Raw genomic sequence first — 23866 nt, 5'->3', positions numbered from 1 at the left:
CTATTTCGTTTTTCGCTTACGAATATCTTCATCCGGCCGCTACGAATGTTATGGAGTAACATGGTTTGTATGCAAAGCAATATGTGAAGTATCATGACATGTTTATCATGCTAGAAAATCCAATGTATTAATCGATGTATGAATTGAATGAGGTTTTACTATAGTATAACTTCTTAGTATTTTGTTGACAAAAGTACTATTAGTGCTCACTGCTAAGTTTTTTGTTTAACAGCAAGTTTGGCCAAACCTACCCTACCAATCGTCAAAACGAAAACGTGAAACCTCGATTTCAATTTACCTTTTTAGACAAGCTTCGCTTAAATTAACGTATAGATGACTGGTTTTTATTTAGTCAGGCATCAACAAACGTCTACTGCATGGTCTATTCGCCTACTGCATGGCCTACACGCCTACTGCATGGCCTACTCACCTACTGCATGGTCTACTCGCCTACTGCATGGCCTACACGCCTACTGCATGGCCTACACGCCTACTGCATGGCCTACTCACCTACTGCATGGCCTACTCGCCTACTGCATGGTCTACTCGCCTACTGCATGGCCTACACGCCTACTGCATGGCCTACACGCCTACTGCATGGCCTACTCGTGGCATAAAAACGATATCGTCACTGATATCGCTTTTTGTCACTGATATCGCTTTTTTTCACTGATATCGCTTTTTGTCACTGATATCGCTTTTTGTCACTGATATCGCTTTTTGTCACTGATATAGCTTTTTGTCACTGATATCGCTTTTTGTCCCGCTGCATTGAGCAGTTCGACATTTGTTTCAGTCGATTGCTTTATAGAAGAAAAAGAAGTATGTGATAAAACTGCGCTCACTCGTGACATTTATGATATCGTCCCTCAAGCGATAAAACTGATATCACCTCGCCCCTCATGCATGTGATAACCTATACATGCACACACATATATATAGTTTATATATGTCTATGACTATGTAATTGCCTCCAAAAATGAAAAAATTACGTTGGTATAATTATATAAAGCAGTAGAACGAGCAGATCCAGATTTTGTTCTCGACTTTTCATTTCTTTATATCAATTCAGTCGAAATTTACAAAGAAGATCGCTAAAAATGTTGGGGAAATTTTTCATATAATTACTGTGAGGTGCTACGTTTTGCTTTGCAATTGCCTTTTTGACATGTTCGAATTAAGCATTATATAACATTTAGATATAGTGTTAATATTACATTTATTTCAAAAAGAAATATAGCTATAGCTTATTTTCTCCCCACTGCATGGCACTGAATTCTGGTAGAATTCGGGCATTAACTGACAGGTATATTTTTAAAAGGATTGCATGTAAACATCAATATTTCGTTATATTTTGCTTAAATAGTTATATATAGATAGTTTTCTTGCATATAAGGTTCAAATCACAAAAATGTTTGTATAAAAGCATGCATGGGCCATGTTCACCCGGACTCCGTTCGGGATGGCTTTGCAACCTGTTTACACTCTCGTGGAACATGTTATTATTGCGTTAATTTATTGCTTTAACTTTCAGTACTATCAGTCTATCGTGATCATTAAATTCAGCTGTTATTCATTTCCCTAAAACTGTTAACCTTCCGGATGGTAGCGTTAGGATAGACAGACGAGCAAGTTTCTTGACGAGTTCACTTTCCAAGTTTCTCGAGTGTACGGCGAGTGTCCAGTTTTATTCCCTCGAATGCTCGCGAAACAATTGACATTTTTTCCTGGACAAGTGTGTCTGCATTCTTTAATAATCTCGAGGGTTACTTCATTTAAATTACAAAGAAAGCCGCTCAATTTTCTCCAAGAACAGTTGCGCAGTTTCTCACTTCGTAATTCCAATTTTTCCTTGACGGCCATACACACGAAAACATTTTCTTGTTGAAAAGCTACCATGACAAGCTTTTTAACAAGGCTCATTGTCAAGGAGCTCATTGTTGACGTGCACACGAGCAAACGTTGCAAAAAACCTTGAAATTTAGAAATCTCGCTCGTCTTTATGGGGCTTTACCTTGCATGATGACCACGTGGAATCAACAACAAAAATTGACAACCACAGCACGACCAACCGTGGTTTTACGTACGGATTGCCAAGGTCTTCTCGAAATGTTACTCGGAAATTGCGTACATTTTTTGGCATGATGGACACTTGCGGTTTTCACAATGTTCCATGCAAATGACGAATTCATAATCATCTCACAAGTGTTCTGCGATTGCTTCTCAAAATAGCACATGCATGCATTCGCAACCCTTCGCCATATCATAAAATGACACAAATGAGTCGCTATCTAATATTTCTGTCATTCAGTACAAACATTACTTAATAATCTGCTGCATTAAGCAGGCATTTTTTCGGACAATCGCTTAAGTTAGCTCGATGTAACACTTCGTGTTAAAGATTCAATCTGAAAAAGTGAAAAGGACTGTTGTGTGACTTGTAATTATGTAATAAAACATGTAATTAAACATTATAATTATGTAATTAGCTTATAAATGAACAAGGCTTATTGAGATTTTCTATGGGCTTTTATTGTTTTCAACTTTGGACTATATTATATACCTTGAGTGATATAGATTACAAGTTTTAGATTTAGATTTAAGGTTTTCTTTTCATGCATGTAATAAAGAAAGCTGTTTGCTTCTTTGGACAAATATATTAAATGATACAAATTACAAGAGTCTACTAATACTTCTGGCTATATATCCTTCTTTATTTGTGGATAAGTAGAATATAACGCGGGTGCCAGCTTGTGGCACCACGTCTGGCATTAATTGATCTCGATGGAAAAAGACACGATCTTCAAAATTATCTGCATAAATAAATCCATAACCACGATCATCAAAAAACCTCGAAATTTTCCCCGTTTGGTAACCTGGATTGAAGGAATCTAATCCTGCTCGCGAGGGGTTTCTTATAAAGTTGGATTGCTCACGCTCTGCAACATGGCCCCAGTTATTTCTGTTTGTCCCTTCGGCGTCTCTATAGTTGTTACAAAAACATGCCGTTGAAAAAAATGCTCAATTCCAAGTCGACAGAATTTTGACATTATTCTAAACTCTCACAACACCTTTTCCAGTTTGAAATCAGAAATATCGAAATGATATTTAGATAGCGCTAACTGTTAATCAGATTTGTCATGCGTATTTCAGATATTTTTAAGATATTTATAAGACATTCAGAAATGTCCGAAGGGAATTCCGACATTTATAAATGATAATCGGATCGGTCATGCAAATTTCAGATGTTTTGAATTAATCGTCCAAAGGGATTTCAACAATGTGCAAATGATAATCAGAGATTTAAACGTTATAAGATATCAGATCATTTACATACGGTGAGTATAGCAAAAACAAAATGGCAATGTTGCACATGCAGGGGTGATAAAAGAAGAAATTAAACACTTTTTTGAATTTCAATTCCCAGAGATTTAAAACAAATCAACAAAATATGAGATAAAAATATTTAAAGGTAGCTTACAGCGGCTTACAGCTTTCTGCTCACAACATTGGGGACTCCATGCATGTTTTAGAAATTACCCACATTTCGCAAAATTCGCTAGGTCGCGCCAATTTCTATCGTTATTGGCCAGGGACCGGTTGTACAAAAACTCTTTAACTACATTTCGCGGAGTTAAATCCTAGTTCACTCGAAGTTAATCCAGAGTTAACCAGGATAACAATTGGCCCCTGTCTTACAATTAAATTAATTCTTGCTCTATATCTGCATTGCAATTCGCGAATATTGACCACGCGGCATTATTTTTCAACGTTGTTTTGCTTTGTGACGCTTTATAATTTCTGCATTGGCAGCGCACATTTTAATAAACTTTGTAAAAGTCTAACATCTATCGAGAGATTTCTTATTGTCATTTTGGAATATCTGCATATTTAACAATTTTGTTTGAAATTCATCTGTATGAAACTGATTTGCACTGTTTGAAATTTAAATGCTTCTATCTGAACTTGATGGTAACTATCTGAACTTCATTCTAACGTTTTCTGGATTACAACTGCAATATCTGAAATTCACTTAACTGTTTTGATTTTCAGTTGGATACTGATTTCGACCTGGAAAAGGTGTAGCCAGTAGGGAGCATCATCTAATAAAAGGCTAGAAACCTAAAAATATGCTAACTATATAACCGCTGGAGACAAGGAATTTGGCGTCGTTCTCGTAGTGTCAAATCAACATGAATCTGATGATTCGTATAATCATTCCAGAAACGGTAAATAAACTGAGCATGTTGTACCTGTCCAATTGTCTTGCATAGCTCATAATTCGCAGATCAATCTCTGATTCCTGCAAAAAGTGACATTCATAAAATGACTACACTTTAATTTAAGGCGCTGTTACACTATGCAATTTTCTTTGCAACTTGCAATTAAATTATATATAATTTTGAGGGATGTTACTTTGTAAAGAGAGTTCGAAATGCTAGGTAAACGTTAACAGATGGCACGAAATGTTCGTATTTGTCAATAAGGGTATAGAATTGCATTCCAGGTTGCAATGAAAGTTGCATAGTGTAATAGTATTATTTCATTAATAATTTAAATGACAGACCCACCTCTGCAACATGAACATTAACAGCGCGTAGCTTGTTTTTATTGTCGTCGAAATGTACAAGGAACTTTAAGATCGTCAATCGGCTGATCATATTTATAGGTGAAGAAATTTATAGGTGATCTTCCACGTCGGGATGAGAAATAAAACCATACCCTTCCTCTTTCATTGCTGTAACCGTGCCTATCATCTGTTTATCAACATAATGACTCCAGGTATTTTCCTCGCTGTCATTGTCCTCTAAGTTGGTGAAGTAAAGTGGACGAGGGGCATTATATCCTGTGGCCTGGCCATCCTTTTCGTCATCGCTACCTTCTGTGCCTGAATCAGACAAATATGATGTCTTTTTGTAAGCATTTCTATCGGCGACCCGCTCAACTGACCAGGCACGTGGTCCATGCCAGTCGAAAGATAAATGAAACGATACGGTATCACCGATTGCTGGCTTTGACGAGCGAATACTCTGTGGTAAAAAATAAACATCGATATGCCCACGAAACTTGATAGTACCATGCCAGTCGTTTTTGATTTTTTCCACAACCCCGTCCCACCTGGAAACATTTTTTTTCCTAAGACAGCTCTCCAATCTTTCCTTAAGAGGTATTTCTTTTCCTTTAACCCAGCTATCTTTAAGGAGGTCATCACTAAGGAGCAAACTGTCGATAGAGTTAACATGCGAACCTTGCTTCGGACACAACCATTCTAACGTATTATGTATTTTTCGAGAATCTCCTGCACTTTTGTTTCGCTGCTGTTTCTTGACCAGCTCAGCAGCTCTTTGCATTTTTTGGTCATCGTTAGGATCCTTAAGAGCGATCAAAACTGCTACAACATAACTAAAAAGGGCAGCAAACATACAAATTAAAACCATATTTTCAGGAATAAAAATTTGCGAGAAGAGAAACAACCCTTATTCGAGTTAAACTGAAAAAATCCTTACGGAAATTATTCCTTACCATTTTCGCAATAAACATACGGTAGACCAGCGAAGAATGTTCGGATCTTCACTGATTTCTCTCAAAAAGTGACATTTTAGCACGACATTCAGTCGCTTGTACTTACTTGTAAAATTCTGCATGCGGTGATATTATATTCATCTTCTTTGTTTGTGCAATCCATCGCTTTACTCTTTTTTCGACATTGGGAAGTGATGGCACTATTCGTATTTTTCTAACATATCTAAACCAATATTTCATGGAGCCTTCGTCAAATGCACGTTCTTCGATTTCCTTGATGCGCAACTCAAAATCGTCTTGAGTCATATCTTTGTTGTTTTCGATTTCGAGCTGCAAAAATAAGCTGTTTGTTCTATTGCTAACTTCGTCGATCCACGCCTTTTGCCCAGAAAAATTCTTTCTCTCAGCTTCCAATTTCTCACATAAAGTCTTGAGCTCCGTTATTTTCGGAATGCATTCATTGAATTTTTTTCTTAGTATATCCTTATGCTCATATTCATTGCTACTTTCATTAAGGTATTCGTGTGCGCTGGTAATTAACACTAGTAAATATTTTTCTTGTTCACCTAGTTTACCAGAGCTTTTCACACGTTCAATCATTTCAATCAAATATTCAACGAATCCATAATCTTTATCGCTTCTCGCAGATTTAATGCACGCCTGCATAACAGTAATTTGAACAAGCGCATCGGATACGTAGCCGTAGCTCATCTGTGGTCTCCGTTCACGAACCTCCTGAAAACAGCTGCTACTTTCAATAGCAAGCTGCACAATTTTTTGCATATTTACAGTCTCTTCACTCTTCAAGTTATCAATGTAACGGCGTATAATATCCCCATGAATGTGATGAAGCAGGGCGTCATTTGGTACATCTTTTACGGCTTCTTCAATACGCGATTTCGCATTTTGAAAATCCGAGTACTCAATCATATAGTACTTTCCCAAGTGGGCGAGTAAATGAGCTCGGAAAGAAAGATGTTTCCGAAAGACTTTAACTAACTCTACTAGTGTATCACGAGCGATATCAGCATTACCTTTATAGCGCATACTTCGGATTAAGGACGAGAATTTTTCGCTTTCATATTCACTGATGATAAAAAGTTTCCTTGTTAAACGATCGATTTTGGATGCACCAATGTTGACGCTGAGAACTTTGCTTGCCATTTCTACAGCAATGTCTTTGATGTATAACCAATAATTGCCCTGTATGTTTTCTTCACCTTCATTTTCTTCTGCGAGCTGATTCAAAATCTCACTCGCAACCTCTAGGAACGAAATTCGCCGTGAATCTGTCTCTTGTGCTGGTGGGCTTAGCATTTCTTGGAGATAAACGTTTTGGAATTCTGACTTCATACTAACTTTGTCTTTATTCAGATAACGCGCTAACGCACTCGCTGGAAGTTTATGTCCTGTGAATAGATGGGTCAATGACAGGAAAGCTAAGAGTTGTTTCTGTATGTCCGTAGCCATTTGCAATCTGAATTTTACGTAATCTGATAAGTCAGAAAATTCTTTTCCAAATGCAGTTAAGCTAAAATACGCAAAACTTCGTAAAAGGCGACTGTTATCAAGCAAAGCACGATTTTTCAAATCTGTCACTTTGTCTCTAGCGTCATTGGGGCAAATTTTTAAAAGTTCGAATGACAATTTTTCTAATTCGACCGTTTCTAGTTCTCTTTTAAGCGTGATTTCCCGACAACAAGATGTGCCATACAATGAACTATCACCAATACGTCTTTGTCTCTTACGCTTCCCTGATCGTCCTTCTCTGGCGGGCTTTCTGTCTATCTGCACCGGTTCAACTAACAAAAAAATTATATTTACTGTTCGACGATTTTCGGCATCCTTTTTAAAATCCAAGAAGTCTTGCAGGTTTCCAACATCTTCGTCTACTAAAAGTAGAAGAGGGAGATTGGTTATTTGGTTGATCTTTTCGATAAAACTCAAAAGGTCGCGGTGAATTTCGATTAACTGGGCACATGGTATTTTCTCGTGGTGTTTATAGAGGAACTGCAAACACATCGTAGTAGTCCCAGCTCCTCGGTCCGCTTTGACTATTATCAATGAAATGCGAGATTTTTTGTCAATATTCAAATCTTGGAACACCCCATCAAGTTCTTTCAGCTTTTCTCTTTCAATTCCAATACTTCCACGCAGACCGAGCATGCTTATTTGCGAACCAGTATAGAATTTTTTTCTTTCTTCATCCATTTTTTTTTCATCTACGTTTCTACTTTTGTTAATGTACATCATTTTCAAACGACCATGAATATTCTGTCTAAGTCGTTGAGGAAGCACCGTTGGCACCGTAACCAATGATGTATTTTCGGTATATTGCTTCTTTGGTACTTGGTAGTCATCCTCAGGGCGAAAGGTTTCTGGCAAACTCACTGCGAGATGTTTTGCCAATACATGCAATGGGGCGGCAATATGAACATTACTCTCATTGGTAATAGTACAGTTTTCTTTCAGAAGTTTCATGTCCTTATCAATGTCCGAGTGAGCTTCGGATGTAGAACATACCAATGTCACGGATGTATTATCACAGATGCTCAGTATGTCAGCAAGGAGAAGATTTAAGGAGTAGGAGAGGCTCTTGCATCCTCTATCCCAAAATATTACAACATGTATTTTACTGGGCATCACGTTGCGGGTCAGCTCTTCGTCAAGAAGTGTATTAATCATTTTCCTGTGTGTTATATTCCATGTATTTTTACCTTCGCTTTCCTTTGACAACGAATCAGCAATACCTCTGTGACCGCGAGCAGCAAGCCAACAAACTCCATGGTCTGCATTTAGGTCAAGCTTATCTGACTGGGGCGTTACTAAACAGCGATCTCGCTCTTTATGATATCCGTCGTGTAGCTTTTCAAACAAATGAAAAAGATGACCATCTTCTTTGGGATCTTGATCAAAATCAATTGCAAGAGTCCAATTAGGTATTACTAAACCAAAGACGTCTTGTTCTAAAGGTGGTAAATTGAACGGTGATGAAATCATAATATACGAGTTACCCGCTGGGTCGAAGTTATTAACATCTTTTAAAAACTTATCGATATTAAAGTCTGGTTTCATTTCAAACCGACGTATGAGCTCATCGTGAGATAAACTTATCAAATTTCCATTGGAGTCGAATATTTGTGTATCCAGTGGTTTCGTTAAGTGAACAGGGTACGTTGATTTTGCAACATGGAGTTCAACCACACATAAATCCTTGAGTATCTCTTGAAAATCACTTTCCTCGATTGATTTAAGAGAGGACTTTTTTAAGTTCTTTTGAAAATCCTTCACATTATTTATTAAATTTTCAGAGGCAGAGAAATTTTCCCCCACGACACAAAAACTTTCGGAGTTAATCCGGATAACTCGGGTACGTATATTAGAGTTTTTCTCTGCTTTACTCTTAATAAAACGAGGCAACTTTTGGCCAATTTCATCCCCAGGACCTTGCAGGAGAACAACCTTTCCATCATTGTCGCCATCTTGATATTTTAACACAGAAGTAAAAGGAATAAAGACAGGGGTAAACCTAAAGAAGATTTGGCTGAAATCCACTGGAGGATAAAATCCCTGAAGGACTTCGATTGACCGTTTCATAAGTTCATTGCGTTGCTCATCTGGGAGAACTATGCCAACGACGAGTCCCTCTTTCGTATCCTCGTCCTCTTGTACACCAAAGTAAATTGTACCAGAATGAGAATTGAGAAAACCACAACAATATTTAGAGATGTATTCTTCCGCTATCTTCTTTACAGGATCTTGGCTGAAGACCATTTTAAATTCAAGCTCGTGACTCTCTGCCTTCTTTGTTTTAAACAATTTGTATGTATGCTTACTCGCCATGTTTGACCGGGCTTCCTCGTATATTTGCTCAAAATCCCGACTTGGTCTAATTACACGATATTTAAGGGATTCCAGAAGACTAAATAATTCCTTGTAATTGTTCATTCGCTTTGTTTCAGCACCAACACGAACAAATGCAGGAACATCTGTTGCTTTCGAAAAATATATTTTTTCTTGCCCGTGCGGAACATGAATCCAAATTATTCCCAACGGGATGTCAGGCGAATTATTAAGTTTTATGATTGAAATGAAACACTCTTTTCCAATTTTCCCAGCTGCCTCATCGAAATTTTTGCAGAAGCATACCTGGTCATCTGCACCAGGAAGAATTGCACCAATCTTTGCCGCCATCTTTTCTCTCCATTGCACAAGATCCCCTTCTACGAGCGATCTTGGAGACACTTCACCGTCAAATTCAACACCGACAAATATATCGCCATCAAAACTATTCTTAAATGCGACAACATTTTTCCTAATTTCGTCAAAACTAGATGTTACAGGAAGAAAAATCCTTCTGTTTGTTTTCTTTATCTTGCTGCCCACACTTAATAATTCTCCGTCTACTTGAGCTGAGAAGGTTTCGAGATACGCGAAGCCTTGCTGGGAAGACGTTTCAGAGGAAGGTGATGAGGGTTCTTCTTTTTCCTCGTACAAATGTGGATGATCTTCTGAGCCCATAACAGCTGAGGATCTAGAGCTGGCTGGATCTGTTTCCGTATTAAATATTTGAATACGACCACCCTCGGCTACACTGGCTGCTGGTCTGATTTAATAAGAAATAAGAAATTTAATGTGGTATCACAATATTACTCCTGAAGGCCAAAATGAAAAGATTTAAAAACCCTCTTCGCAAACTTGAAATTCCTAGTTCTCGTATAGCTAAATAGTTCATTACACTTTACAGTTGATATCAGATGGCCACTATAAAATACCAGGGCAAAGCAATTTCAATGCAGCAAAGAAATATTACTTTCATTTATACAACTCAGGTTTATCTATGTCAGAAATCGACAGAAGATAGTCAATACAATTTTATTGAAAACAATCGATTGGAGCCGAAAACTGGGGGGAATTATGTACGGACTGCAAGAACTGAAAACAATAATATTTCAATTGCTTTGCCCTGATATTTTACAGTGGTCATTTTAAAGCGATTCAAATTGCCCCTTCAAAAGTTCGATTTGAGCTTCGGAACTTCGTTGCGAATTACAAAACGGAAGCGACAACTTCTCCGCCCACTTGACAGCTTCCAGACATAGTGGGCAACTGGAGCGTCAAAAGTTTTCTGAAATCAACTGTAATATAAGCCTCATCGCATTTGGACTGTAAGCAACTCTTTACTCTAATTCTACCTGTCATCGACTTTCGCTTCACTATGAGATTCTTTTTGTACAGTCTGCTTCGCGCCACTCGGCTTCTCTTCCAGTACAGACTTCTTTCCTTCTCCTCAGGAAAGACTATATCTTGAAAAATGGAAAAAATTATACAGTTTCGTTGGAACAACACAAAATCCGAAAAACAAAGGGAAAAATAATGATTTGTCGAAGGAAGTTAGCATCGATAACTATGGAGGCCCATATTCATATCTTCATGTTAACAAACGGTAAAGACAATCAATTTCAAAAGAAATTAAATACATATAGTCATAGAGAATATTATATGCTAGCTGGCGCGGAAATATGGAATTCATTTCGAGTGTTGAAGAGAAATGATATTTTAACACAAAAAAATATCGTATTTACGTGTGTTTAAATAAATTTTTCTCGGTGGCGTAAAACTCTATGTAGCACTCATGTTCATATAATAAAAATATGCATAGCAGATGAAAAAACGAATATATAAATATTCACCCGCGCCCAAATAATCGTGCTTCTTCTTACGACTCATATAAGCTAAGTGTCTATACTTATACAGTTGAGTAGGGTTTGTTTAGTATCATTGCAATAATATATCTCCTTTAAAAAGATTTGAAATTGTTTTGAAACAGAAAATGCATTTATTAGTATAGTAAAAAAAGTTAATATCGAAGAGTTGGCCCTCGCTTGGGTACCTAGCCAGGTGTTTGGCACGGGGGTATTTTCCCCGGGCCTTAGTATTTATATGGCTTGCCTTGTTGTTTATCTGCTTATTATCGCTTCGTTCCAACCGTCTGGGGATGGTGTCCCTTTATTGTTTTTTTAGTTTAGCTTCTCTGGTTTGCAAAAGACTCCTGCAGTATGTATCTGATTATTTACTATGTGTGTGTTAGTAGCTATTATTTACTTCGTGTTTGTTCTTGTCTTCCTTCCACGGCTTTCACTTCTGTGATTCTGTGTGACAGTGTGATCACGGGATGGAGAGGGTACCGTTTAGGTTCCACATCTGATGGACGTACGCATGATTGAAAATGACAGTAAAGACTATTTAATGGTGCTTAGCACCTTCGCATCGCCAACCTCGTTCGCTTCGCCGAGCTCGTTCGCTTCGCCGTGCTGCCGTCTCCATCCCTACCGATCCGCAGCGGGCATAACTAGTTAGGTTATTATAGTTATAGTATTCGCTAAGCCTCGCCTAGCCTCGTTGGGCCTTATCTGAGTATATTAATATACTTGAATAACAATTAGCGCCTAATTAACAATAAATTAATAGACCCAATTAACAATCAATTATATTACTATTGAATTGTTTTGACTAAATTGAAAGTTTAAATGATGATATTATGGCAATATTTAGCGACAACTGAAGGTGCATATTCATACACATTGAATATGCCCGGCGGATTTCTTTTGAAATCGCAATAGAACTACAAAACAAGTCAGACGGGCAGAATGACTTCATGCAAGAATACATTCCACCACCAGCAGCCCCCCCCCCCCCCCATCATTGTATCTACAATCAGTGACATTAAAATTTGGGACACTTGTATAGCAAGAGTACATTTTTACGTGACCTTAGAAAATTAACTTGTAACCCCCCTCCCCCGAAAAAGGGGGGGAGAGGGGAAATGTTGCCTTTCCAGGCTAAGCGGTCCAATATTTATGTCACTGATTGTAGTAACAATTAAGACTTGCGCATGGAAACGGAATGGACCAAGGAGGGGAATTGGAAAAGCCTTTGTTTTTCAAAATAACTCGGGCTTTGAAATTCCGGTAAAGTCATCTGGCAAAGTCATCTGGTAAAGTCATTGTGTTTGAACTTTTATATTAATACCTGGCTGCTTTGGTGAATTACTACCCTCAGTCTTTAATTGTTTCCACAGCTCATACAACATATCTCCCTGCGTGGGTGATCGCCTTAACCAATCTTCTTTCTTTAGCAAATCTAATCCTTTTCCATTTGATCTTTTAAGATCAACGACTTCTTCTTTCTCTATTTCATATTCGTCACAAATACTGTCAATCCATTTGACTACTTCAGCCTTGGTCCACCTTTCAGGTTTCCAGTTTCCTATATACAGGCAGGGCAATCATATCATATATAAGACTGCGAGAGAGATAAAAGCCTCTCATCTTTACCGAAAAAAAAGGTTAACAAGACGCCTGCTCTGGGGTTAACTTCGGCGTGCCGCACGTTCCAAACCAACCAAACCAAGTGCAAGCGAAATCAAATAGCGCATCGGAAAATTCGCCAAAGATTTCGAGTAGTGCACCACAATACTTGCGAGACAAAATTTTGACGTAGATAAATACGGTCACATACGCTCTCCAATGAGCGTCGCATCAAGTCAAGTCCTGGGTACAAATGAGCATTTAAGTTTTCAGATAATATCTCGCCCTAAAACACACTTGCGACGACGAAAAATAATAAAAAAAACAAACAAAACAAAATCTAGGCGAATTTTCAACAGCGACGGAGTAATATGGACATAATAATAATATTTTACATTATGTATAGATTTTGCGAGAAATCTTAAAAACAAAATCATAAGAACCTGAATTTTCCGATGAATTCCCAACCATATTTTCTCGACTTGAATCTTCATTGTCCATTCCTAATGTGAAATTGCATTTACATGCACAAAATACAAGCATTTAAGTGCATTTATAACCATACAAACAATTTCCAATACAAACTTTAACGGTATATTTCGTCTTTAAATACTTTCGTCTTTAAATAGTACAATTTGTAAAGATGTAAACAGTGATTCATATTTCACAAAATATACCTCCAAGAACTTGGCCGTTAAAGACTATAGTAGAACCATGAGTAATTCCTTGGTCCAATAATGAGTAGGTAAAATCAATCTGATAATACGAAAAACGTACGAAATAGAAATATTGCAATTTGCATTTATGGCCCAACATATTAGTAGAGAAAAATCTACAACATGCATACTCGCAAAATTAATTATATCTGAAAACCCGTATAGCTACCTTGGTTGAACCATGACGAAAGTCCCAACCACGGATTTCGTCACCAAATTCTGCGCATAGAGCTCGTATCAAAGCAGTTCCATTTGCAGAAAGGTCAACATTTATTGCTCGAGCATTTGATTTCATATCACGAGCAAATATTTGACTTTGCCCACTTTCAAATACGCTAAAAATGAAAAAAGTTATATAAATTAATATGATGATTGCACCATCTTATAAGACTATTGGTACATTTAAAGGTCTATCATGCATTATTGAAACTAAATTGCAACAAGTACATTAACTGGTGTCAATTATTTACGGACTTTATGTTACCTCTTATTGATACAAACTACTTCTTCTAAGGTCAATGCAGTTCCAAAGTTCTCAATTGCCAGCTCTTGTCGTTGGACATCATCCATTCCTTCATGCACAAAAAAATAACGTCTGTAGGTCATCTATACAAAATATGCTCCATCGCGAGGTTTTTCACCTTTACGCTTTGCGGAAAAAAAATATTTAGGTAAAAGAAGCAGGTTTCATTAGGCATTCTTATCGATAATTTGGGTTGGGATAAACCTTGAGTGAGCGAAAATAATGAATTTGCACATGTTTAGTGCCAAGAACGAACCTAACACATAATATAGTGAATGATGACCTCACTCCGACCCCGAATGAAATCAATTAAGTTACATGAAACCCAAGAATGAGGGACGACGTTTTGACTGTACCTATATTCCTTTGTTCCTTGAATTTTGTATTCAGCCGTATTGTTGTGTCATAGAATATGCCTTGATCAAATAAGGATTTTTTCCTGTCCAACTAGCAATAAATATAAAATGTACGATAATGCGGTAGAAAGAGATAAATCGATAATGACATGAAAACAATTGCTCTATTATATTAGTACACTATTACCATGAGGGCCCTGATTTGTGTAAACCCTGAGAAAAGAACTGAAAAATCTAATCTATGAATTGAGTACAAAAACCCGTAAAGAATCATTTCATTGGAAGTACCTTTTTTTTCTAAAACGAACACGGTAACCGTAATACATTCTAAACCAAACTGAGCCTCAAGAATCCTTAGCAAGTTTTCTCCATTCGAAAACAAATCAATCTTGACCGTTCGAATAACAGAATTTTTATCTTTGACGTTAATTTGGCTCTCGTATTTTCCCGGCAAACTATAAAATAAATACAAATATATGTCTTCCAAATTAATAGAAATTATTGCAAAAAACAGAAGAACTAAAGATTGACCCACTTTAGTGTTTTCAGAAATTTACCGCCGAAATTTGTACTAGACTTAACTATAAAGCTAATGATTTATTAACGAAGCCTTTTGGTGTTTATCAATTATATCCCTATAGTGAAATTAAAAGCACCCGAGGACAGAAAGGCGATATCTTTACGACAGAAATGCTCACAGGTGAAAGTCAACACGAAAATAAAGACGCCGTTACATTTTGCACTTAGTTATGCATCTTGTCTCGCAATGGCGTTGCAACGGAGGGGCGCAGCCTGTACCAAGGACATTGAAATCACAATTATATACACGTATGAACAAATACAGTAGTTAGTATGGGCTACCTGTAAAGGCTACATTTAGAAATTTCAAAAAAGATGGACTAAAACTACAGATTAGAGATCCATTCATCCCGACGCTTTCCGACGCAACTAGGTCATTTCGATGTAATATGACGATTCACCTGGGGGGCCTTTAGCCGATTGAACATCTAGATTTATTTTAATAAAGCACGTATAAAGCAAAATATATCATTGAACTTTTCCTGCCCAATAGCTACTATGATAAATATCGACAATAATAAATTGTAATTATTATAGCTACCTGTTGGCAAATGGATCAACATTACCAGTTCCTTTGCTAATTTCTGAAGAATTTTCCAATGATATTTTCTAATAAAAAACAAACCAAAAAATGAATAATGTAACGATAGATGAAACATGCATATAAGCTTTCAGACTTTCGGTTTAAAGAGAAACTGGACCGGCATAACCATGCATTAGGACTCGGGGATGGTTACAATACTGTAGCAAGCAGTGAACTAAAATCATTTGAAAAAAATCCGACGTCACGCGAAATTTGATTGGCTCCTCAAAACTATCGAGCCAAACAAACTTCGTATGACATGAGACTTTCCGCGTTTGACGTCATTAAGAAAAGGTCTATTGAAGCATTCTTCTCGTGCTTTGAAGACGGCGCATGATTGTTGATCATTGAAGACGAGATCCATTCCGTTGAAGTTCAGGTACTTAGAAACAAGGATTATAACGAAAAATATATGTATCTATAACAGAGTTACAGAGTAAATTGTATTAGAATTTACCGACACTTTAATACCTTCTTGTGCCGGGTAATTTCTTCCAGCTCAAGCCATCTTTTATATCTCCCAGTCTTACGCAGAGGCTTCAATCTACTATCATACTTGATTTTACCGGAAAATCCAACAAGAAATGGCTGTTGCTTCAAAGGTATATAAAACCTTTTCCTTTTTCGATGCTTCATGATTCTGTCAAATAATAAGAAATCTAGAGTTGATTTTTTTTCATTTGCTCAGTCAAATGATTAGAAATCTGGAGTTGAATTTTTTTGTTTGCTTAACGCAAATGATGAATGAGAATATTCTACCAAATCCCATAGGTGTTAAATTTTGTTTGCTTGTTTTTGAACCAATTTGTAAAAACTGCAATGTGATGTGCTTTTCATGGTCACCAGTGACAAAATCTACATCTGTCATTCTTGCTTAATTTATGACAATTTTTCCCTGCAGACTAGCTAGGGAAAGTGCACTATGCAAAATGCACTGCAGTGCACCGAAACACACAAATTGTGTATTAAAATCTGCAAACAAGTTGTTACAAGTGGGTTCACAAGCTGTCAACATAAGTTCTCACTAAATAAGATTGTAGCAATATTGTTAGATCATGTTTGTACCAGACTTAGCAACTAACTTAGTTGTTTTCAGACTTGTCACAAGAGGTTTTAGAGAACTTACTCATACAGTAAAAAATGCTGGCTTTAAAGATTAATTCATTGGTAGCTAATTACTATATAAGCACTTGTTGTTAGTATACATCTTAAAAATACCAGCAACAATATGCCCCAACAATATAAATGCCCCTGTATCTATAATCCCAAGTGGTGACCTACAAACAGCAGAAAGGCTATTATAGAGGCAACTGTTGTTTTTAGCTAGAAGTCCAAGAATTAATTTAATTGGAAATACACAGAAGCAAAAACCCGGCCTTCGATCACTACTTCTAACCAAGCAAACAATTTAGTGAGAATTAGCCAGACCAACGCTTATATAACATATATTGCATTATGACATGACTCAAATAAGTTGATATCTAACATTTCTATCATTTGATTTGGTACTCAAATAGTCATAAATGTGGAGTAACATCACCCATTTTTCTGCTGCATTATTCGGTTATTGCAGTCACCCTATAAGTTTTGTTTTGTAGTGACATTTGTTCAAAATTTAATTCATAGACCCCTCATAGCAGGTTATGTCTTTGCAAAATGACTTGCAAGCTCATAATTATGCAAATAATTAAATGACATACTATAAGCTCAGCTAAGGTAGTGCTGAGAACATCCTCATAGAACTTCCTCCAAATTCCATGCCATGGACATTCATGAATTTGACCATTTTGTCAGTCAAATGTGCATTAACAAAACATGAACAAGTAAGGACTGTCAATTAATTAACAATTTAATGTATTAATTGGCTAATTAAAACAAACACATATATTTCAATGAGAATATATCAGCAATTTAACTGTAATTTTGCAAACTTAACCAGTGTGAATAAAAATTTCTTGAAGAAAATGGAAAAAAATTATGTGTTATGTACATGCTTTCCCTCTCTGGATTAGGGAAAACTGGATTGAGATTTGAGATCATTCAATCCAATTGTACCTCACAGCTAGTACTATAATAATAAATGAGTATAGACTTCCTCTTCAACATCACGTCATTTTGCCTGATTTATTCAAATATTTTCCAGAAAAGTTGGATTAAACTGACTTAATTGACAAACATAGGATTATTTTGCATCCTTTCCTGCTTATTTTTCCCTCTGATAACTCCTAGCTAGGACTAGGAAATCAATCCTCATAGTCTGCCTTTTGTCATAGTTATTAGAATATTCATAATTTGTTAGGCGGTAAAGCAAACCCAAATGTTTATTTACAACTGTTTTGCAGGCTAATGGTTTAGAAGGACAGAACGAACACACCGCCAACTTATTATTAACTAAGTCGATAAACTCATCAGCTTTTAGTATTGTCAGGTTTATCATAGGCAGCCCAATTATGTATGCATGTTTATATACTATATATATTTATATATAAGGTTGGCAACTTTACAAGCTCTGACGAAGTATACGATGTAAACAATTGAAAAATATACGCACAAACGCTGATGAAAACTAAAAAAAAATGTTAAAAAACAAAACAATGATAGTTTTCCTCAATTCTCATCAAAAATATTTGTTCAAATAGAGTGGATAAGTGCGAAAATATAGGCAATTTTTAAAGCATTTGCTGCCAAAATTTCTTGTCTCGATGCGGGATGCCAAGGGTGCCAGTATTCGTCATTTTTTTTAAATACAACACGCAATATGATTGGGCAGAATGTTTTTCTATACTTTTCTGCCCAATCATATTGCGTGTTGTATTTAAAAAAAATGACGAATACTGGCACCTTTGGCATCCCGCATCGAGACAAGAAATTTTGGCAGCAAATGCTTTAAAAATAGGTACGCAATGCGTACATGTGGGTAGCCTATAAAACGTTTGCAAAACATTGGCTGCGATAAAGCTATAGTTTGGCAAAAAATTTCAAGTTTGATTCAAACTACAGACTGCTATAGTGGCGAGTAAATATAAACTAATGCTTATAATTTAACTTTCTAATGCCATGCGCAATGGCAAAAATGATAGCTAGTTGAATTCAGTTATACGAAATCTATTTTATTGCACAATATATGTTATATTTTTTATTGTATTAATTTAAATACATTTTTAGCGACAGAATAATAACATATATAAAAGCAAATTTACAAAAGATAGGAAATGCATAGTTTTTAAAACAGAATAGGTGGAGAAAACAAAAAAGAGAGTAAGGTTCAAGAATGGTGGCACAAATCGTCTGATAACATAAAGCTTAGTTTGGAAAGAGAGAAAGGTTTTAGACGTTTTCAAATTATTTCTTTTTGATGTCCCTTGATTATCAGCTAGCATATCGGTTGTTGTTCCAGTACGATTATAAGGCCTGTTTCCCAAAGTTTTGGTATAAATACGTTTATCACCATTATAGCTGGAGATGACAGTATTATTTCATAGATTCAGCAGGAAGGTACAGGTGGTTTGCAATGTTGATTAACAACTTGAAAATAATGTTTCACTTTTTCATAATGATCCTCAACAAAAATGGTGCAATTCTGAATAAGATTTATTTTGGATGATGACTATTGTATATACAAAATCGAGAGTATTTGTTACACACAGTGATTGAATCATTAATAATGTTTGCCAAAATGTTTGATGATATTGAAACGTGAATTATGAACATTCAACTAGGAAACTAGTTTAAATTATTGAGCCACTTTTTATGACAATACAAAACGTCTTATTTACGTTTACAAAAATTATTACCTTTTATTTACAAAGCGTATTACATTTTTTACCTAGTTTGAGTTTGAAGATCATCATTATGTTCCATATATAAAAGGCCAGTCCAGTGTTCGTATAACAGTTCCATATATAAAAGGCCAGTCCAGTGTTCGTATAACAATGCGGTTAGTCGAGCACATTTGCTTGATGGTAGTTGTTTTGAGTATCGACAAATCACAAGTGTCCCAACATGTTTAAGTATGCAATGTACCGTACAACAAATTTCCAAGTGAATATGTACGCTCTAATAATCCGATTGTGATCGAAATTCCTCGACCACAGTAGCAAAACGAGCGATTAAAATAGCAAATGTCACAAAAATACACAAACTTTAAAGTACTGACCTTCAAACACCTTCGCTTTAAAATTTGACAAACGTATTATCAACGTAGTTCGGTAAACTTCGGTTCGCTCCTCCGAAAACAACGAAATTTACCGGAAGTAGCAGAACGAACGCGTTCGTTATCTTTCGTATATCCGTCGATTGCCGAAGATGTGGCACCACACACACAGCCAGATCCGGACAACACCGCGGAAAAACGTCTGCGCACGCGTCAACTCTGCCTGTAAGTGAGATTAAAAATAATTAAAAAGCGGTTCCGAACGTTTCCGAAGGCTAAAAATGGCGGTAAAAAGGATTGATTTCATTTGTGTCTTCAAATCCATATTTCGAGGGCATAAATAAACACTGCATTATAGAAACTGAGAGAAAAAACGTCCAGAGAGCCCTAGAAGTGGCATCCTACAAAAACACCTGTAAAAGGTGACTGTTGACAAATTTTTCGTCTCAAACATTTTGTTTATCAAATAAGCAACGACAGTTTCCGAACTTTTAATTGAGACACGTTTTATTAAAAAAAAATATGTCGCCAGATACGAGACGTTTGCGTGTTCTCAGTGATTGAAAATTAAGATGTATTTTACAATTTAAATAGATTAGAAAGCTTAACTTTCCGCGGGTTTTCTTAACTTTTAGGTTTAAACTTTTGTTTTCGAAAAATATTCTAAAGCCACCCCGTAAAAAAAGGAAAATTTACCGTGAATTCCGGTTCGTTCGATACTCTAAATGCTAGAAGGCTTTTAGTTTATGTTCTGTCTGGCCGTCTTGTATATTTTTGCCTTTTCTTAACTTATATTTTATCAAACAATGGGCATGTTTTGTTCCAAAAGTTGATATTTAGATTTACCATAATATTTTGATATTTCGGCGCGTGCGCAGACATTTTTCCGCGGTGTTGATCCGGACACTTTTTCGACTACATAGTGGTTAGCCGCGCATGCGCAGCGGCTACCCACAAAAATTGCCTATATTTTCGCACTTATCCACTCTATTTGAACAAAATTTTTTGATGAGAATTGAGGAAAACTATCATTGTTTTGTTTTTTAACATTTTTTTTTAGTTTTCATCAGCGTTTGTGCGTATATTTTTCAATTGTTTACATCGTATACTTCGTCAGAGCTCGTAAAGTTGCCAACCTTATATATAAATATATATAGTATATAAACATGCATACATAATTGGGCTGCCTATGGGTTTATGGGACAAATGGTTCTGTGTACTATATATTTCTTCAACTAACCAATAGCAAAAATGAATGGTTAACTTGGCTCTTCAATCATGACCTGAACATTTTAATTCAAACACTATCATTGGTTACGTAGTTATAACTGCATTTCTACAAATGATAAACTCTGTCCTTAACAAATATTGTCTCACGGAAATTGCCAACTCGTAATCTAACGGAATACGAATTAGTTAAGAATGTATTAAGGCTACAGTACCTGCTGCTTCAATACAATGAAAATCGCTTAAAATCGAAACACAATTTTAAAAACATCCTACCTTTCACTTTCGCTTTGTATCATACGTATTCATACCTCTGCGATGTGGGCATTTATTTTGAACGTACTTTAGGTGTGAAAAACCAAGATTCACTCTATAAGGACAGAGGACGACGAATTTATTTCAAAATGTGGGTTTGCAAATGGGTTTGCAGCAACAAGAACCACCTTGTTTGCCTACTGTTTTTAAAACAAACAAGACGCCGTTCTGGCGTTAACTCCGGCGCACGTGCCAGTCTTCAATATAGAGCTTCTGAACATAAACAATACAGAGTACGAAAGAGTTTCGTGCAGAGTACGAAAGTAAAATCCATGCTCTTCTTGAAACTCCAACATATAAAGAGCTAAAACGTGATCCTACAGCCAATATTGAACGTAAAGTATGTTCTAAACTATCTGAACTTAGGAAATCAGGTATTTTGTCTCAAAACCTTCATGATTATTTGAGACCTTCATGTAGTGTGTGCCCAAAATTTTATGGTTTACCCAAAATACATAAATCAGGTGTACCTCTTAGGCCTATAGTTGCATCCCAAGGTTCACCGACTTATAATTTAGCTAAATATCTTGCTAGAATTTTAAAACCAGTTGTTGGTCAAACTGAACATCATGTAGTTAATTCTAAAGAATTTGTTACGAATATGCAAGATGTTAGATTAGGTAAAAATGAAATTCTTGTCAGTTTCGACGTAGTTAGTTTATTTACTAATGTACCAGTAGATGAGGCGTGTAACATTGCGAAAGACAGGCTGCTTTCAGATGATACCCTCTCTAAAAGGACTAGCCTTTCTCCTGAGAGATATATGAACTACTGAAATTGTGCCTGAATACAACTAGTTTTCAGTGGCGGGAGAAATACTACGAGCAAACTCATGGTGCTCCTATGGGTAGTCCCTTATCACCAGTTATGGCTAATTTATTCATGGAAGAATTTGAAAAGAAAGCTATAGCTACAGCATGTTTAAAACCTGGTTTCTGGTTTAGATATGTAGATGACACATTAAGTAGTTGGTCGCATGGTTTAGAAAATTTGAATAAATTTTTAGATCACATTAATAGTATACACCCTTCAATTAAATTCACATTAGAAATACAGAAAGATAACTCTATATCTTTCTTAGATATCTTATTTGATGTAAAAGAGAACGGGACTTTGGGCCATAAAGTTTATAGAAAACCAACACACACTGACAGATATCTGAATTATAGTTCATTTCACCATCCTAGCATTAAAAGATCAGTATGCAAAACATTAATCAACCGTGCCAAAACAATTTGTGATTCAAATAGCATTGACTCAGAGTTAAAGCATTTGAAGGATGTTCTGCACATGAATGGTTATCCTAAGAAATTCATAGAACATGCTATGAATGAACAGCAAAGACAGAGGCAAGACACGGAATATCTATCCTCTGTCTGTTTACCATATATTGGCCCAGCTTCATATAAAATCGTTAGGATTTTAAAGGAAGTTGGAATACAAGTTTACCATTCTAGCAATAACAAATTGTTTCGCGCTCTTTACACACACAAGGATGGCGTCGATGAACAACAGAAACCCGGTGTGTACCGCATTCCATGTGAATGTGTTTGGTTTACATTGGAGAGACCGGTAGAAATCTCTCAATACGTCTTAAAGAACATAAGACGAACTGCGAGAAAGGTAAACTGGATAAGTCTGCAGTAGCTCACCATGCATGGACTTATGATCATCGCATTAAATGGAACGATGCTACCATTTTAGCAAACGATAAGTTTACTGTCTCTCGTAAAATGAGAGAATCTATTGAAATTTATAAACATCAAACTATCGTCCAAGAGGGAAAGCCACTTAATAGTACGTGGCGTGCTCTTTTCGGTGTCTCTTAGTCAAATACTTGTCTAGGGCGCGCGCATTAATTAGAACTTAATTAAATGAAACCGTTTAATTAATAGCGCGAGCAAACTAATCACGACTAACATGATATTTAAGTGACGCGCAAACGTGTATTCAAGTAATTGCACTGATGAAGGTCCGGGTTAACGGACCGAAAGCTTTGCAGTATTTAATACTTACGTGGTGTACCTACAAGTTATTATAATTACTAAAGTCGCCATGCAATCATACAAGAAAATTATAAACAATACAGTTCGCGTATTGTTTCGCATACATATTCGCATTTAGATGCCTTGCGAACCTAAATGTTCGATCGCGAAATTCAGAAGCATATCGCAGTATAGAAGTTCAATTGTTCAAAAATGTAAATAAACCGCATGATACATTCGCTTCGTCTTACAGTTTGCCTTTGGAATTTGCGCTTATATAGTTATATTAAATCTCCGATCCTGTGCAAACAACGCGACGTGTCAACGCGCCCATACACGACCACATCATCTTGTTAAACGGCGAAATAGCAGCGATATTATTAAAATAGGACCGGAATCTACATGTATTAAATATATTCTTACCCCAATTCTATCTAAACTTAATCGAACAGCATGAAAAGTAATTACTGAATCTTGCAACGTTGCAACTCCGCGCTCCCAATTGTCCAAACGTAAAAAGAGAAAATGTCACAGTGTTTTGCGGTCAGTGACTTATATTTGATCCCACACTAATTTATATTTTGCACATGCGCAAA

General features: G+C 36.4%; 2 protein-coding genes across 5 annotated transcripts in view; one reads left to right on the top strand and one right to left on the bottom strand.

Moving 5' to 3' along the window:
- LOC114521066 (coiled-coil domain-containing protein 96-like) overlaps nt 1–23866 on the top strand; it is a 36424-nt gene that overhangs the window by 4100 nt on the left and 8458 nt on the right. The window lies entirely within an intron of this gene.
- LOC114521065 lies at nt 2101–21288 on the bottom strand. 4 transcript variants are annotated; one of them, XM_028541452.1, is made up of 16 exons: nt 21247–21279; nt 20984–21026; nt 16062–16230; nt 15549–15616; nt 14718–14883; nt 14429–14521; nt 14034–14121; nt 13719–13884; nt 13511–13589; nt 13277–13336; nt 12556–12792; nt 10719–10829; nt 5630–10130; nt 4572–5403; nt 4254–4303; nt 2101–2983 (listed from the first exon to the last, which is right to left on the bottom strand). In XM_028541452.1, exons 5-14 carry the CDS (start codon nt 14752–14754, stop codon nt 4680–4682), a joined length of 6096 nt encoding a protein of 2031 aa, XP_028397253.1. In that variant the 5' UTR covers nt 14755–14883; nt 15549–15616; nt 16062–16230; nt 20984–21026; nt 21247–21279; the 3' UTR covers nt 2101–2983; nt 4254–4303; nt 4572–4679. The 4 variants fall into 4 exon arrangements, with proteins under 4 accessions (XP_028397253.1, XP_028397254.1, XP_028397255.1 ...); XM_028541453.1 differs by lacking the exon at nt 20984–21026 and having other exon boundaries at nt 21247–21288; XM_028541454.1 differs by lacking the exons at nt 15549–15616; nt 16062–16230; nt 20984–21026; nt 21247–21279 and adding an exon at nt 15290–15378.

Source organism: Dendronephthya gigantea, unplaced genomic scaffold (genome assembly GCF_004324835.1).
Source record: "Dendronephthya gigantea isolate DGI-Jeju-01 unplaced genomic scaffold, DenGig_1.0 000019F, whole genome shotgun sequence".
Lineage (NCBI taxonomy): Eukaryota > Metazoa > Cnidaria > Anthozoa > Malacalcyonacea > Nephtheidae > Dendronephthya > Dendronephthya gigantea.
The sequence above is the reverse complement of the archived record's forward strand: the minus strand, read 5'-3'. Positions and strand labels throughout refer to the sequence as shown.